Raw genomic sequence first — 14,086 nt, forward strand, 5'->3', positions numbered from 1 at the left:
TTGGAACTTCCATTTAATAGATGCATTTTTGGTAAACATTACTTTCTGCCAAACTACTTGCTACATTTAATACTCTTCTTTCAGGAGTTCTGACTTACACAAAAATCATACCACATCGTGCTTCTTAACAAGTTGGAGGGGATATAGCAAGGAGTATCCTGAGGCATACCAGGAAAAGGCAAAAAGGGGAAGAGATGATTGACAAGCAGATTATGAAAGCTAAAGACATCTGAAGGATAAATGATACAAGGAAAGGTGAATGAAGAACACGGGAAAATAAGGCAAAAGAAGCAGGAATTACTGAAAAGTTCCTAATGAAATTAAAATCTGAAGAAAGAGAATGGACAGGATGACATGACAAAAGTGAAACTCAGATTAACAAAGTTACAAAAAGAGATGCAAGGACTGCGAAGAGTGTGGCTTGAAGAGTGTAGATCTAAAATATTTGTGCAAGACTGAATTATCTCTAGATAATTTAGGCAAACATTCCAAAGTTCCAAAAAAATGCTTGCACAACAAACAGTGCAGGGAACAAGATTCAGTCCTGAAGGCAGCCTTTGGCATTTTAGGGCTAAGAGCAAAGATACCAAAAGAAAATTTCAGGAAAACAGAAAGAAGTGAAGTCCAGTAAGGTGAGCAAAAGAACTACAGAAGATTTCTAAGACAGAGGATGTTTAGTAATCATAAGAGTCTGTCAGCTCCAGCATGGTGCTAGCTGCCTGTAGCCTCCAAGGTACTCATCTGAATAACACCCTCCTACTCAACACAACAATTCTGGGACAATCTAACCTTCTGACCAATGCAGGATTTATCTTTCCTTCTGGATATTCCTATATACTCTAAATTTATCATTGTGTAAAGAACTTGATTCCAAAATAAAGTTAAATGCAATAGATTGCCATTTCATAGTAATTCGTACCCAAATCTATATAACATGTCTGTTATCTTCTTTGGCTTTTTGTGCATTCTAAAACTCTGTAACATGATCATAATAGAACAGGAAACTACAAAAATGAAATCAAAATCCACATTTTGATTGCATTGTGATGTCTGCCTCCTGGGTCACATGCTGGCAAAGTGCAAAGTACCTCCTTCTCCCTCCAAAAAACACAGGCAACAAAACACTACAACAACTGATGCAGACTGCATCTGCTTTCTGCTTATATCTGCAGTTGCCTGTACAAAGGGAGCAAAGTTTAGGTACTGAGAATATTCTGGGTGGAACAATCCAGCCATGCATTAGATACTTCCTTTAATTTGTTAAAGAATGCCTGCAGAGCATTACTTGGAAAACTCTTCCAGAAGCCTCTAAAATAGATCTGCATGGGGATTAACAACCTATTACTTGTCTCCACTTTAGAAGATCAAGCGACTGAGATAAGCAAAGAGGAGTCACTGGTAAACTACAGAGCTATTTTCAATCAGTTGCTGTATGATGCAAAATGACATTCACTCCTTCCCTTCACAGACTGTTTTTCCACAGCTGAGCTGAGATGCTGAACAGCCCTAGCTGAAATGACAAGACCAGCTTTCCTTTCTGGGTCCACATTTTCCAAAATGGGCATTGTTTGGCAGGGAATTCAAAGCATAAAGAAAGGATATTTACCCACAGAAATATCTACATTTTCTCCAAATAGAATGCATTTATTGAACAATACAGGAGACTTCAGAAAAATGTATACAATTATTTCATTCCACATGCACTTATATACTTTGGCATTCTTGGTCATCTAAGTTCTTAGACAACTACAAAAGGGTTTAATTTTGACTTTGCATTACACATACTTTGATTTCTTCTAGTACCTCACCCTAAACAAATGCTATTTGGCAAGCTGTGATTGCAGGAGACTGAAACCAATTATCTCAAATGCTGACTGAACACAGCAGGCTACCTGAAAAAACAGTATGATGCCACATACATACAGAAAAGTAGTATAAATTCGGGTTGCAGAGCTAAGTCCGAGGTTGGATCGTACCCTCTGTTGTAAAAACCTACTTTTAACTTCTTGAAAGAGATCAAATGCTTTTTTGGTGGGAGCATGTTTTTGTTATTTTTTAGTAATAAATTATTTTTAGTAATAAAATAGAGAGATAAAACCCTAATATTGGAAACTAGTTATCTAATAGGTCAACAGGTTGCAAATTTTGAAGAAAAATTCTTAAGAAAGTGGAATTGGAGACAAATACTTCAGTTCCAAACGCTATAGTGAGAGAATGTCCCACTCATAAAGCCTTAAAGGAAACAAAATGTAATATTCTTACGAGGCAGAGCTAATAGTAATGGAGCATGTTCTTTAAAACTGTATTTTTCAGACTATGACTAGCAGTTTATTATTAAAGCAGAAACATTCATGAAGAGTATCATGTTTTGCAGGCACTAGGGTTAATTGCAATTTGCTTTTGTTCAAAACATTAAAAATAAAGACAGGATATGTGTCTCTTCCTGCAGTCTTAGAACAATATTTAAATTGTACAAATCAGGCGTGGAAGGAAAGTTAGGGCCTTTTAAAGGAGAAAAAGAGATGCACACTAGCAAAAACAAGCATGCAGAGCAACATGGGAATACTAAGAGAATGAGATGGAAATAAGGTTTATGATAATCTTAATTTTGATCCTTTCTCCATTCGGAATACTTGACTTTGTATATATTGTTAAATAAATATGAAAGACGCATTTCTACATATAAATACACAAAGTAAATTAAAACAGCAAATATTAACCAGGTTGTTCTCTTTGAGCCTACTACAAATCTGACTTCTGAAACTATAATATAAATATTTTTACTTTAATCAGTTTTAATAACAATAATTAGCTCTTTCAGAAGGGAATCACAGACTCAAGTGTAACAATATAACTTCCTAGAACCTTACCCGAGGATCATTAGGGGCAAAAGCCTAAAGCTTTCTCTTGAAAGCATTCTTAAAAAGTCAGGTGTGAGTTCAATACTGTTTTCAAGAGAAAAGGTTTTGATTAGTTTTGGTTTGTTTAAAGAACTTTGAAACAAAAGTAATCCTGAAAGCATCCAAATAAACACTTAACTAAAACCATAAAAAGAACCTGCACAATTATTTAGTAAGTACCATTGCACTTAATATTGCACTTGTACAGACAGTTCTGCTGTATATTTAGGTATATGTTCAGCAATGAACAGACAAACTGATTCCAAGCTCAGATTTATATGATACTTAGCCTATCATGGTAAAACTGATCACTGAATTAACTGAATCAGTTACACTCCAGAAAAATGAGAAAATGCCCAAATCTAGACAGCCTCAGATAATACTGTCTTATAACAGAGCAGCTTGGACTCAAATTAATCATTTTTCTGTGGGTTCTTTGTTGTTGCAAGTAGGATAAGACTGATGAAAATTAATTTTCCTCTTCTATAAGGGCATCAAAAGCTAAATCATGCTTAATTACACACCAAATCTGCATCTCACTAATGCTCATCTAGAGGTTTTTACATCATAGAGGCTGAGAAACAGTAGTAGTGAAATACCAGTGAAGCATGAGACCATTTATTATTGCGGTACTCAGAACCATCTCTGTATTTTTTAACTTATTAATTAAATACAGCTTAAAAAGTTCTTTTAATTTAAAGAACTTAAAAGTTCTTTCTCATCACCTTCTGAAAAAAACCCTCAGAATTATCTTCAAGTGATAAATTGAAATCTTTGACTGTTCCAACTTCTATTACTTTAAATACCAACCTGAAAAAGTCTCATGAACAGCTCTCAAGATAAGCTCTTTCAAAAAATGTTAGTCTTAGGTTCATTACATTAATAGTACAATGTGGCACTCAGATTTCTGTAATCCCTTAAAAGATAATTTAGTGCCCCCTGTGATGAAAAAATTAGTTTCATAGAAATGGAAAAATAATTAACCATATTCTGAATATTCTAACATAGAAAACTTCCTCCTTGCCACAGAAAACAGTAAGTGCAACTATTTCCATATTCATCTCTCATTACTCTCATCAAGCCCCAAACCAGCTTGAAAACAAAAACCACTTCACTATATGGAAAATCAGCTCCTTCACTTCTCACCAGAAGAACAGAGACGGTGAAGAGCTGAGATAATTCCATCAATAATTATGTTGAGATATTATGATTTAGCATAGAATCTGTGATGAATACAGCTGGCTTTATTTCTCAGAAGGTCATACACCCAACTCAAAAATGAGGAATTGATTTTGAGCCTTCTTCACTGCTTGTCACAGACACTTGTGTGCAGAAAAGAGCAAACAACTAATAAATATTAAGGAACTTATAGTTTTTTTAAACAGTTGAGTATCGCAAACAAATACTTTTTACCCACTATAAATTTAAAGGATCTACTTTCTTTTCCACTAAAGCAGAATTTCTTTCTTGAATACAGCAACATGAATAACTGATTTGAAACATAAAAATTACTAGCCAGTTACAATTCCTTCACAGCAACTATAATTTATTACTCATTTCAAGGTAAAAAACAAAGAAATCTTCAGCATAAGCACTTAAAATTTCTGAAGTTACTTAGTGTGCTGCTGCTGAGCAGCATGTATACAGGTCCCTTACAACAGTGGCAGCCCACTTGGATGATGTTTGAGATGTGAGTTAATTGCTTGTGACAGTAACGTTGAACCAGGTCATTGACATTGCAGCTATTAACAACAACTACTTCTACCCAGATACCCAGAACACTCAAATTCAGAGTTACCGCTTTCAGATCAATGCAAATAAAGATGGGCATTCTTCTCTTCTTCAATACAAGAAACCACAACCGATCTTGTGAAGGAATGAAATGATTGTCACACCTGCAGACATAACCATCACTCTTGCTCTTAATCCAAGTGGACCCCAAGAACATATGCTTATATCAGAGGTCACTGTAACAGGACTAAATCCAGAGCTTTGGTAAAGAAGCACAAACAATTAGACAACTTAAAAACTAGTATCATTCCAGCACTTGTGCTCTTACACCTCTCTCCTACATTTTAGTCCTATTTCAACACATTTAATGGGCAAATGGGAGAGAGGTTTCTTTGTGATTTTTTATTTGTATGACTGTTTTAGGAATGAAACATTCCTGTATTTTTAAAGTTTTCATAGTCCTCTTGTTTACAAGACATAAAAGCTTTACTGAAAATATTTGTACTGAATAAAGGTCAATGGAAACTAAAGAGTGTTCAGCAACACTCAGTAATGGATCCTACTCTTGATTATCATAAACTATGCATGCTTTGTTTCTTAGAAAAGAACAAGAGACACATTAACACACTAAATAACCAGAAATCAGAATCCTGACAAACTAAATATTGTGGGCCTTATGGGAAGGCCCTCAAGAGCTGGTCCAGCCTTTAAGGGACTAAGCAGTGTTTTCAAAACATTGAAAAGTTGAAAGTTTTCTTTGCATCTCCAAATAGCTATTTCATTAGCATGAATTTTTTCAGTTACATATGCACAAATACTTGCATACTAGAACTCCTGGGAAAACTTAGCAACAAGTACCCTCCTTGTTCTTTTATCATTGTTAAAACTACATTTTATCAGACCGCAAAACCTCTTGCACAAAAAATCTAGTAAATTATTTAAATGTTCTCATTCTCTCTTATTAAAAGAGCAGCATCATACGAGTTGTCATGAATGGTGTTACTCTTTGCACCAACTCGTTAATGAAAAACTGCAGCATTTGGATGGACAAGCACAAAAGCTCTTTAATCTGATTATGAAAATCAAGATTGATTATCAAATCGAATATTCATACCTGATTACGTAAATCAACATCTCTAAGTATTTGTGAAACACTGCTCCCAGCTTTCTCCCAAGAAGTCATTCTGAACCAAAAGAGGAGAGTAATCTCCAACCCTTCCGGACTGGCATACCCACTACCTCCCACAGCCACACAGGCGTGGCATTTCAACAGTCGTTAGATAGGGAATGTAACACAAATGTGTGCAACAAGCTGGCAGCAACAGCATTTTAGCTACAGTCCCTATACAGAATCACAGGATCAGCTAGGTTGGAAGATTCCAACCTATGATCAAACACCCTCATGTGAACCATGGTACAAGTGCCACATCCAGTTTTCCCTTAAACATCTTCAGGGATGGTGACTCCACCACCTCCCTGGGCAGCCCATTCCAATTCCCAATCACCCCTTCTGTTAAGAACTTCTTCCAGCCTAAACCTCCCCTAGTGCAGTGTAAGACTGTGTCCTCCTGTCCTGTCACTGGTTGCCCAGGAGAAGAGACCAATCCCCACGTGGCTACAACCTCCTTTCACCCATATATCTCTATAAAACCAACCATAATAGTACCTTCCTGACATTGCTCAACTATCTTTTTTCCTTTTTGAAACAGATGGCATACAGAAAGCATAAGCTGCTCTAGTTCTACTTCTAACCACAGAAATAGAAGCAAATGTAAATTTTTTTCTGCCAGTCTTTTTTTTTAACTGAAATTTACCTTCCAGCTCTGTCATCACTCATGGGCTGAACAGCAATATCTTTCAATAATGCCTGGGCATTTAACAAGGATTCAAGAAAAAAATACTGTTAGCTGCACCTAACATTTGCCAGCAGCATGCAGCAATTCTGACATGAACTAAACAAAGGCTTCCTCTCTTCACCCTACAGCTAAAATTAGCCACAAAGATGCAAAGAAAAATAAATATTCAATCCTTTTCCATACACATAGGCAACTACAAGCTTTCTTGTTGCTGCTTATTTGTCATTAAAACCAGCAATTTCTTAATACAAGTGAAATAAAGACACTATTAGCACCACAAGATTCACTGGCATGGTCTAGGAAATAGTTTGGATTACAAGGCACATTTTGTTTTCAAGTAAAACCAGTATCTAATTCATAAAAGAAGAATCAAGGTATCTTCATAAAAGAAGAATTTACCAACACAGCAGGAACTTGAAAGAGCATACGTCCCAATAACTTATTCCTCTTCTCAACACATAATAATCTTAGCAACCACATCATCATGCTTTACAAAAATATTACAGTTTACATCAGTCTAAATTTATCAAATTTAATTTGACTGAGGTATTTTAGAACATGAAGAGTACTGAAAAGTTCTTAAGGTACATTATTGTTTGTGTGAAAAATCAACAGCGAGGTAGATAAAACGTAAGAAAATGTTGAAATGTTGCAGCGGTGTTTTGTTTTTTAATTCAGACTGTGTCAATATTCTCCTGTTAAGCAAATACAGAAAAGTTCATTTTATAAAAGAAAATTCTGCCTACTATTATACAACAGAAATGGAATAATTTATTACAGTAATTAGATAATTCATATAATAGGTAAATAGCATGGGACAGGCTTGTAGTCCTTTCTTCATATAAATGCTTTACAATCTACATTTTAAAAAACAATCATTCAACCAGGAAACAGCAAAAAAATTAAAAATTACCTGTGAAAGTGATATAAAATGCTCCTTTTCATCATTAAAATTCTGATTCTTATGTGTAGCCTTTAACACGTAGATTTTCCACCATTTTCTAAAAGCATGCTACATAAACTATCTACTTGGGAATTGATTTAGTTTAATCATTGTACAGGCTCACTGAAGGAAGACTATTTTTGTTCTTAGAAAACAGACTCAGAAGTTTCTTAAGCTACTCAAGCCTCTTCTCAGTAAGTCACTCACCTCTTCCTTCCTCCAACCTATGTCTCCTAATTACACGTTGCCGCTTTTCTTCCTGTCGTAGCTGAAGGTGTTCTTCAATGTTAACTCCAGGAACAGGGACAGCTAAATAGATTAAGAAAATAAAATACATAAAATCATCCTTAAAATTGTTATGGTGGTACTAAACCCTAAAAGAAGTAAAGTAAATGAAAACTGAAAACCTACTTACTAGCTGCTTTTTACAACGGCCCTGACAATAAACAAAAAGGATTTGAGTAAAATTGGAGGAGCTCTAAGCTTTATCTCCTAATTTCCTGGTTTTCATGAATCTGACAATTTCATCATCACTAAGTAGTACTTACACATATATATAGGCATATACATATATATATAGTTGTGTTCTTATGGTTATCTCTATTCTCCCCTAAAAAGTTTCAGAAAGTATTATTAAACCAAGTCTACGATTGTTTATATTTTTAAAGGCTTCACATGAGTTAGCCATTTTTAGTTTAAGAATGCTTAAATCCTGATAAAAACATTATAGAAATTTTTTCAGGATATCAAAAAGGACAAGAACAACTTTGTAGTATCAGCATTATTATCATAACTGCACAGGTCAGAAAGTAAGCTATAGTAAGGGTATGCTTAGAACAGTTCACTTAAGAGAATAATCCCACTTTGCTAGATCAACAATAAATCTCACTGTTAAGCACCATTTTAACAATATTATACTAAAACTGTCCTGTAACAATAGTGTGTAAACAAATGTACTGAAAAAAAAAAGGCGCAGCAAAAATGAGAATTAAAAGCCATTTTGCTAATTTCGTATCACTTACCCAGCAAGAGATCTAAAGGTATCATCTCTTTTACAGCATCAAGGATTCCTCTTTGCCTTGCTTCCTGGCCATCCAGTTCTCTAGCACATGCCTTGCAGCAGCCACACACAGCACAGCCTGATTCACCTGAGCCACAGCCACAGATTCTGCAGCAAACACAGTTGTTTTATCACTATCTTTTATTTTTGTGCATTACTGATGCCTTTGTAATTAAAACATAGACTATTACTTTGTTCTACCTGTGGACATGAAAGTTTTCCTGAGATAAACAGGAAGGGCAGCTAGTTTAAATCCTAGCTTCTGTTGCATGTTGCCAGGACCATACACTGACTGTTCACTGAACTGATTTCTCAGCATTAACTTTTCTTTAATTTAATGTACACCACATAAAAACATGAACAGTGAAAACAATGAACAAACAAAATTGCTAAAAAGCTAAAGAAACAGTAATGGTGATGCAGTGGCTCTCTGCAGCTCAACTAAGTTACAGATAAAAGCAATTTGAACAGCAAGATAAAAAACTTCCAACACAGGACAAAGAAAGGTTATCCTAAGACAGCAGCTGTGTCAAGAGACAAACTATACTGGTGTTCCTATGCAACAGCTTCTAGTAAAGAACTCCATGCTAAAGTAAAAAAAAGTTTTTAAAACTACATCACCTGCAGCCACAAGCTATTTACAGAAATCTTCAGCTATTTTTGATTTTAAAAGCACATACAACCATGTATTTAGCTATTAAGTTACTTTAGATGGAAATTTCAACTCAGTTCACATTCAAGAAGTGCTTTAGCCATCCAACTCACTGTACCACCCACATTCCCACAGATCTGCTTACCCTCCAGGTACTCTGTCAGGGCGCCCGCTGCTAACACAGCTGGCTCCATAGCCTGTGCAATCTCCACATACAGTGCACACCATGCACTGCTCCAGCTTCCATTTATGCATGCCTGGAGGGCACATCATGGACTTCTCATCTTTTTCATCCAGTTCCTCTTCCAGGTCTTCATCCATTGCTGTTGCCATGTTCTCAACTCCAAAACCTAATTAAGATATTGAAATTAGAAATACATGCTTCCTGAGGCCAACAGAGAGGGCTCTGGTTACCCAGAGAGGTAAGGACAGGTTGGACAGGACTCTGAGCAACCTGATCTAGTTGAAGATGTCCCTGCTCATGGCCAAGGGGTTGCACTAAATGACCTCTAAAAGATCACTTCCACCTCAAACTATTCTAGTGCCTATGAACAGTGGCTTACTGCTGAAGCTCTGAAGAACACTCACAGATCAGGTTTTAAAAGGAATGACTAGGAATGCCTGATTCGCCTGCTCAGCCAGCACAGTGGAATCTCTCTGTGCATGGGCATGCTTGATTTTTGAAATCATGTTGCATGTATTCAAGCTTTAGTGTTGGAATTACATTTTGTAACAGAATGTTTAGCTTTATTTTCACTTCTGATATTTCCTAGCACACAAAAGAAAAAAAGAAATTAAAAAAATCAAGGTCTCACACCTTTTCCTCCCTGACTCATAGAGCCTGTATCTCGTCCACACTGTCCTTTATTATTTACTCCAAATGTCCAAACTTCTCCATTCTTCATTAACACACAGGTGTGAGCTTTGCCCATGGCTACTTGAGTCACAAAATGACCTTTCAAATCTGTTACTAAACCTGTAAGACATAAAACACTTGAATGACAAATTGCACTTCCTAGCCAAGAAGGAAAGTCAATAATGTAACAAAATTGTTAGTGGATATTGACAATTTTACAATTCACAGCAAGGGAGAAATACAGATATGAATAAAAAAAGTGCTAGACTAAAAAGTGAAAAGAGAAGAAGGCTTAGACCATTTGTCCTGCAAAAAACGAAAAGCCAACAGCAAACCAAAAACTGCTACAAACCATTTGTTTTGAAAAAGGATTGTAAAGGAGCCATAAAGCCATTGGAGTTTATTTCATTCATATTTTACATCAATTTTGGTGTACATGATCACTTGCTACCTTATGAGCAGAGAAGCACACAAGGCCTAGCTTCCAGCAGCCTCTGTTAAAAGCAAAGCACATCTTGTTTCTTTGACCTTTTCCTCTGTGGCCTTCTTATGTCAGGTTAATACAAGTGGGGTTTTTTTCTTCTCCTTAGTGGAAGAACTAATTTGAATATATGTCACCACTGACACTGAATTCTTTTACAGAACTTTAGGAAACTGCCTTTTTCTGCCCTTCTGTCATATTTGTCTGAATCAACAGAATGTCAGAAATACACTAGGAAAGTAAGAAACACACAGCATTTTCATGGGCTAAAAACTTCCACATTCATTTCAATTACTCCAGTTAAAAATCATTTGAAAGGCAAATTAACTTACTTGTACTATCAGAGTAAATAGCATCTTTTCCAAACATGTAGAGTTCTCCATCTTTGGAAATTACAGAACTGCTTCCATTATTGCACGCTGTAGATATGACAATCTTGCCTTCCATTTTAATAATTTTTTTAGGCTTATATGGTTTTGATTGCCGTCTGCTTTTAGCTTTTAATAAAGAAATAAATTACAAGTAAATCTACCTAAAAATCTCCAAACCATCACAGGCACAATCATTAGTTTTCACACCACTAATGAACAAAACCTAACTATATATACAGTCTCCTGGTCTTATTTTAATTGGATGACACTGGCTCCTCTCAAAAAATTCAATGGCAAAGATATGATTAGATCAGTATCTTATAGAAATTATTTCTATCTTATAGAAATTTTATATATATATATATATATAAAATATATATATAGAAATTATATCTATCTTATAGAAAGTATTTCAAAACACTTTAATTATTCTTAATCTAGCACATCATCATCTACCATCTGGTTCCTAAAGTGAAATATTTGATTTAATATTACACAGATCACAGCTTCAAGGCACTTAAAGCTATCTTCAGTTGTCTTACCAAGTCTATTTCAACCTACACACAACTACAGAAATCAAGACTAGGAAACGTGTCAATTTCTTATTGATGAGGCATTTGTTGGTCCGAAGATCAAATTAATGTGTCCTCTTTAATGTGTGAAGAATTCTGATTGATCAAGTACAGAACATCCGCTTCTACAAATTCTTATCAACCCACCTCTCTACCAGGCAGCAAAACACCCATTTCCAAAGCTCAGTAAAACAACTGCGAAGAGGCAAAAATTTTGCTCCAGTTTCTCGAAGTCCCAGGCAGACATAGCCTCTTGATCAAATTTATGACTGTCCTTTCTTGGGACAACTCTAAAACAGTACTTTCACCACCCAACCCAAACTGGTAAAACAGATCAGATTCTGTAGCTGGGAAAGGTTTTGGCACTGGTTGTCATGACTTGTGGCCAGCATAATCTCCAGCACAAATGGCATGCTTACATGTTCCTGGAAAATGCTCAAACTCTTCTCAAATTAAAACCCTTCAAGAGGCTTCTACCAACCACTGGTAAGCAAGCAATGATACATACTTGATTCACCATCCTCTCCTTTACTAGCAGAACCTGTGAAGAATATGCTTCCATCCTCAGCAACAAGTAAGGCATGTGAGCCATCATGTCCAACAGAAAACTGAATAATCTTTGGAGATTTTGTGATTGGGAGTTCAACCCATTTGCCAGCTGAAGGGCCACCTTGTTTGATTCCAAGGCTCTGATATTTGCCAGTATAATAAATCTAGGAGAAAAAAGTTTATCAGTTGTAGTTATGCCACAGCACTTCAAGCTTACATAATTCTCAAAGTTGCATTGTTTTTAAATCCTTTTGTTTCAAACCACACCTCACGCTTCCTAACTTTGTTTATGACATTTCAGTATCTCTGTTTCAAACCAATCAATCTTGACTTAATGGGGGAAAATTCTGATTAGATTCTTAAATTAGTTTGTTTTGAAATGTGCTTTCTACTGAGCCACTGAGTGAGTTTTCATATATAATTGTTCGGCTAGATGAGTTGAATACACAAGACAGAACAGGAGAAACTACTCAGAGGAAACTAACCATTTAAAACACTTCACAAAAATGCCTGGTCCATGCAAAAACAAAATGGTATTACAACAATAAAATCAATTTTAAATAACAAATTACTACATGTTTTAATATGCTTCAACACATTTGTAAAACATGTTTAATAAATGCACAGTGGCCACTGACTACATAGTAACCAAACACAGTATTTCACATGAACAAACACAAAAATACTGACATAAACTAAAAAGTTTCCTTTAGAACCATGCAACTCAACAGCTCTATAAAACTGATATGTCAACCTATGGAGCACCTAAAATCATTTTACATTGTCTCATATACTGTATTTCCTACCTTTACAGACAGCTTTATAGACCAAACCCAGGAAATTTGTTAATTTTAAACCGAATAGGCATTTTTGGTAGTGGAATGATAAAATTAATCCATCTCCTCCAGTGCTGAATAGTTCTATTTGATCAAATTCTATTACATACCATTAAATTTTCTTAAACAATATTTACTCGTTAACATTTTCAACAATCTCACTGATCTGACAGCAGAAGAGCGAGGCCTTCATTCCAATAAAGCAATACAATTTTGAACATGTGATTAAGAACTATGCTTCTACAAGATAAATGGCATTAGTCTTGCACACTGATCTAGAAACACAGTAAATAATGTAGAGTGTCAGTGACAGTATTATTTCTTAATTTCTATGAATATGCAAATGCCTCTAAAAAAAGTCTCCACTGAGCAGAACAACACATCAAATCATTAAGAACAGGTTTAAAGAAATCAATTGAAAAATTTGCATAGCAGAATCAATAATTCTCTAAAGGATCAGAAAAAAACCCAGGATGGGATTGAAATAAATTACTACGGTCAGACTCTGGAAAGTTACGAGGTGGTAAAGTCTACAAAGGTTCTAACACATCATTTGTAGATGGAAGGCAATTTTGTTTCCCAAATTTAAAACAAAGCCCTTCATTTTAAGACTGACTGTGGAAACTCCTCTAAATTCAATAAAGGAGCTCTTAATAAACTATCTGTTTATGCTTTTAAGTAACTATTTGTCTTTTATGTTGAAAAATACATTTGAATACAATCATAGACATACATTCTAACATACTGAAGATGCAAAAAGAAAATATGGAAAAAAAGATTAAATGAAAAAACACAGCAATCTACTGGTGCAATTTGCTATTTACTAAAGAACATTTTCAGTACCTTTCCACTAGCAGTTTTCATCAGTGCAAACTCTCTCCCAGCACCAAGGACAGCTGATTCCTCATCAAACCCTGTACCTGTGCAAGTAAGATGGTGTTAACTGGACAGTTTCAGGCAGTTTCACAGACCAGTTACCTACCCAACTCTGCTGGTCCATGTAGCCAAATATGCTTTTTTTTTCCTGACAGAGCCAAAACCAAGCTTGACAGAGCAAAAATACCCCAAAGCAAAAGCCGAGTGGTATTTTTTAAAAATACCTTCAAAGATACTAACAATTCTTCACCTCAAATTCTGATGCAAATGTGTTTTTCAATGTAATTCTTTCTCCCTTTAATCCAGTTCAGTGGCCCTTGTAACTTGTTAACTTTGACCCACCGCAAGGAGTTCCACAGTGTAACTATGTTTTCTAAAGTCCAAGCTTCAAACAATTATATAT

The 14,086-nt window shown here is 35.5% G+C and overlaps 1 protein-coding gene across 14 annotated transcripts in view; it reads right to left on the minus strand.

Annotated features, from left to right (window-relative positions):
* The window catches only part of MYCBP2 (MYC binding protein 2), a 174,111-nt gene that overhangs the window by 113,904 nt on the left and 46,121 nt on the right, over positions 1-14,086 (minus strand). For all 14 annotated transcript variants that reach the window (XM_063392260.1, XM_063392266.1, XM_063392253.1 and 11 more), the window contains exons 11-17: positions 13,651-13,727; positions 11,931-12,135; positions 10,812-10,976; positions 9,960-10,118; positions 9,288-9,492; positions 8,453-8,598; positions 7,638-7,739 (exon numbers count right to left, since the gene is read on the minus strand). In XM_063392260.1, the coding sequence (XP_063248330.1) occupies positions 7,638-7,739; positions 8,453-8,598; positions 9,288-9,492; positions 9,960-10,118; positions 10,812-10,976; positions 11,931-12,135; positions 13,651-13,727 (1,059 nt within the window). The remainder of the gene's footprint in view (positions 1-7,637; positions 7,740-8,452; positions 8,599-9,287; positions 9,493-9,959; positions 10,119-10,811; positions 10,977-11,930; positions 12,136-13,650; positions 13,728-14,086) is intronic.

The sequence above is a fragment of the Prinia subflava genome, chromosome 3, assembly GCF_021018805.1.
Source record: "Prinia subflava isolate CZ2003 ecotype Zambia chromosome 3, Cam_Psub_1.2, whole genome shotgun sequence".
Taxonomy (NCBI): domain Eukaryota; kingdom Metazoa; phylum Chordata; class Aves; order Passeriformes; family Cisticolidae; genus Prinia; species Prinia subflava.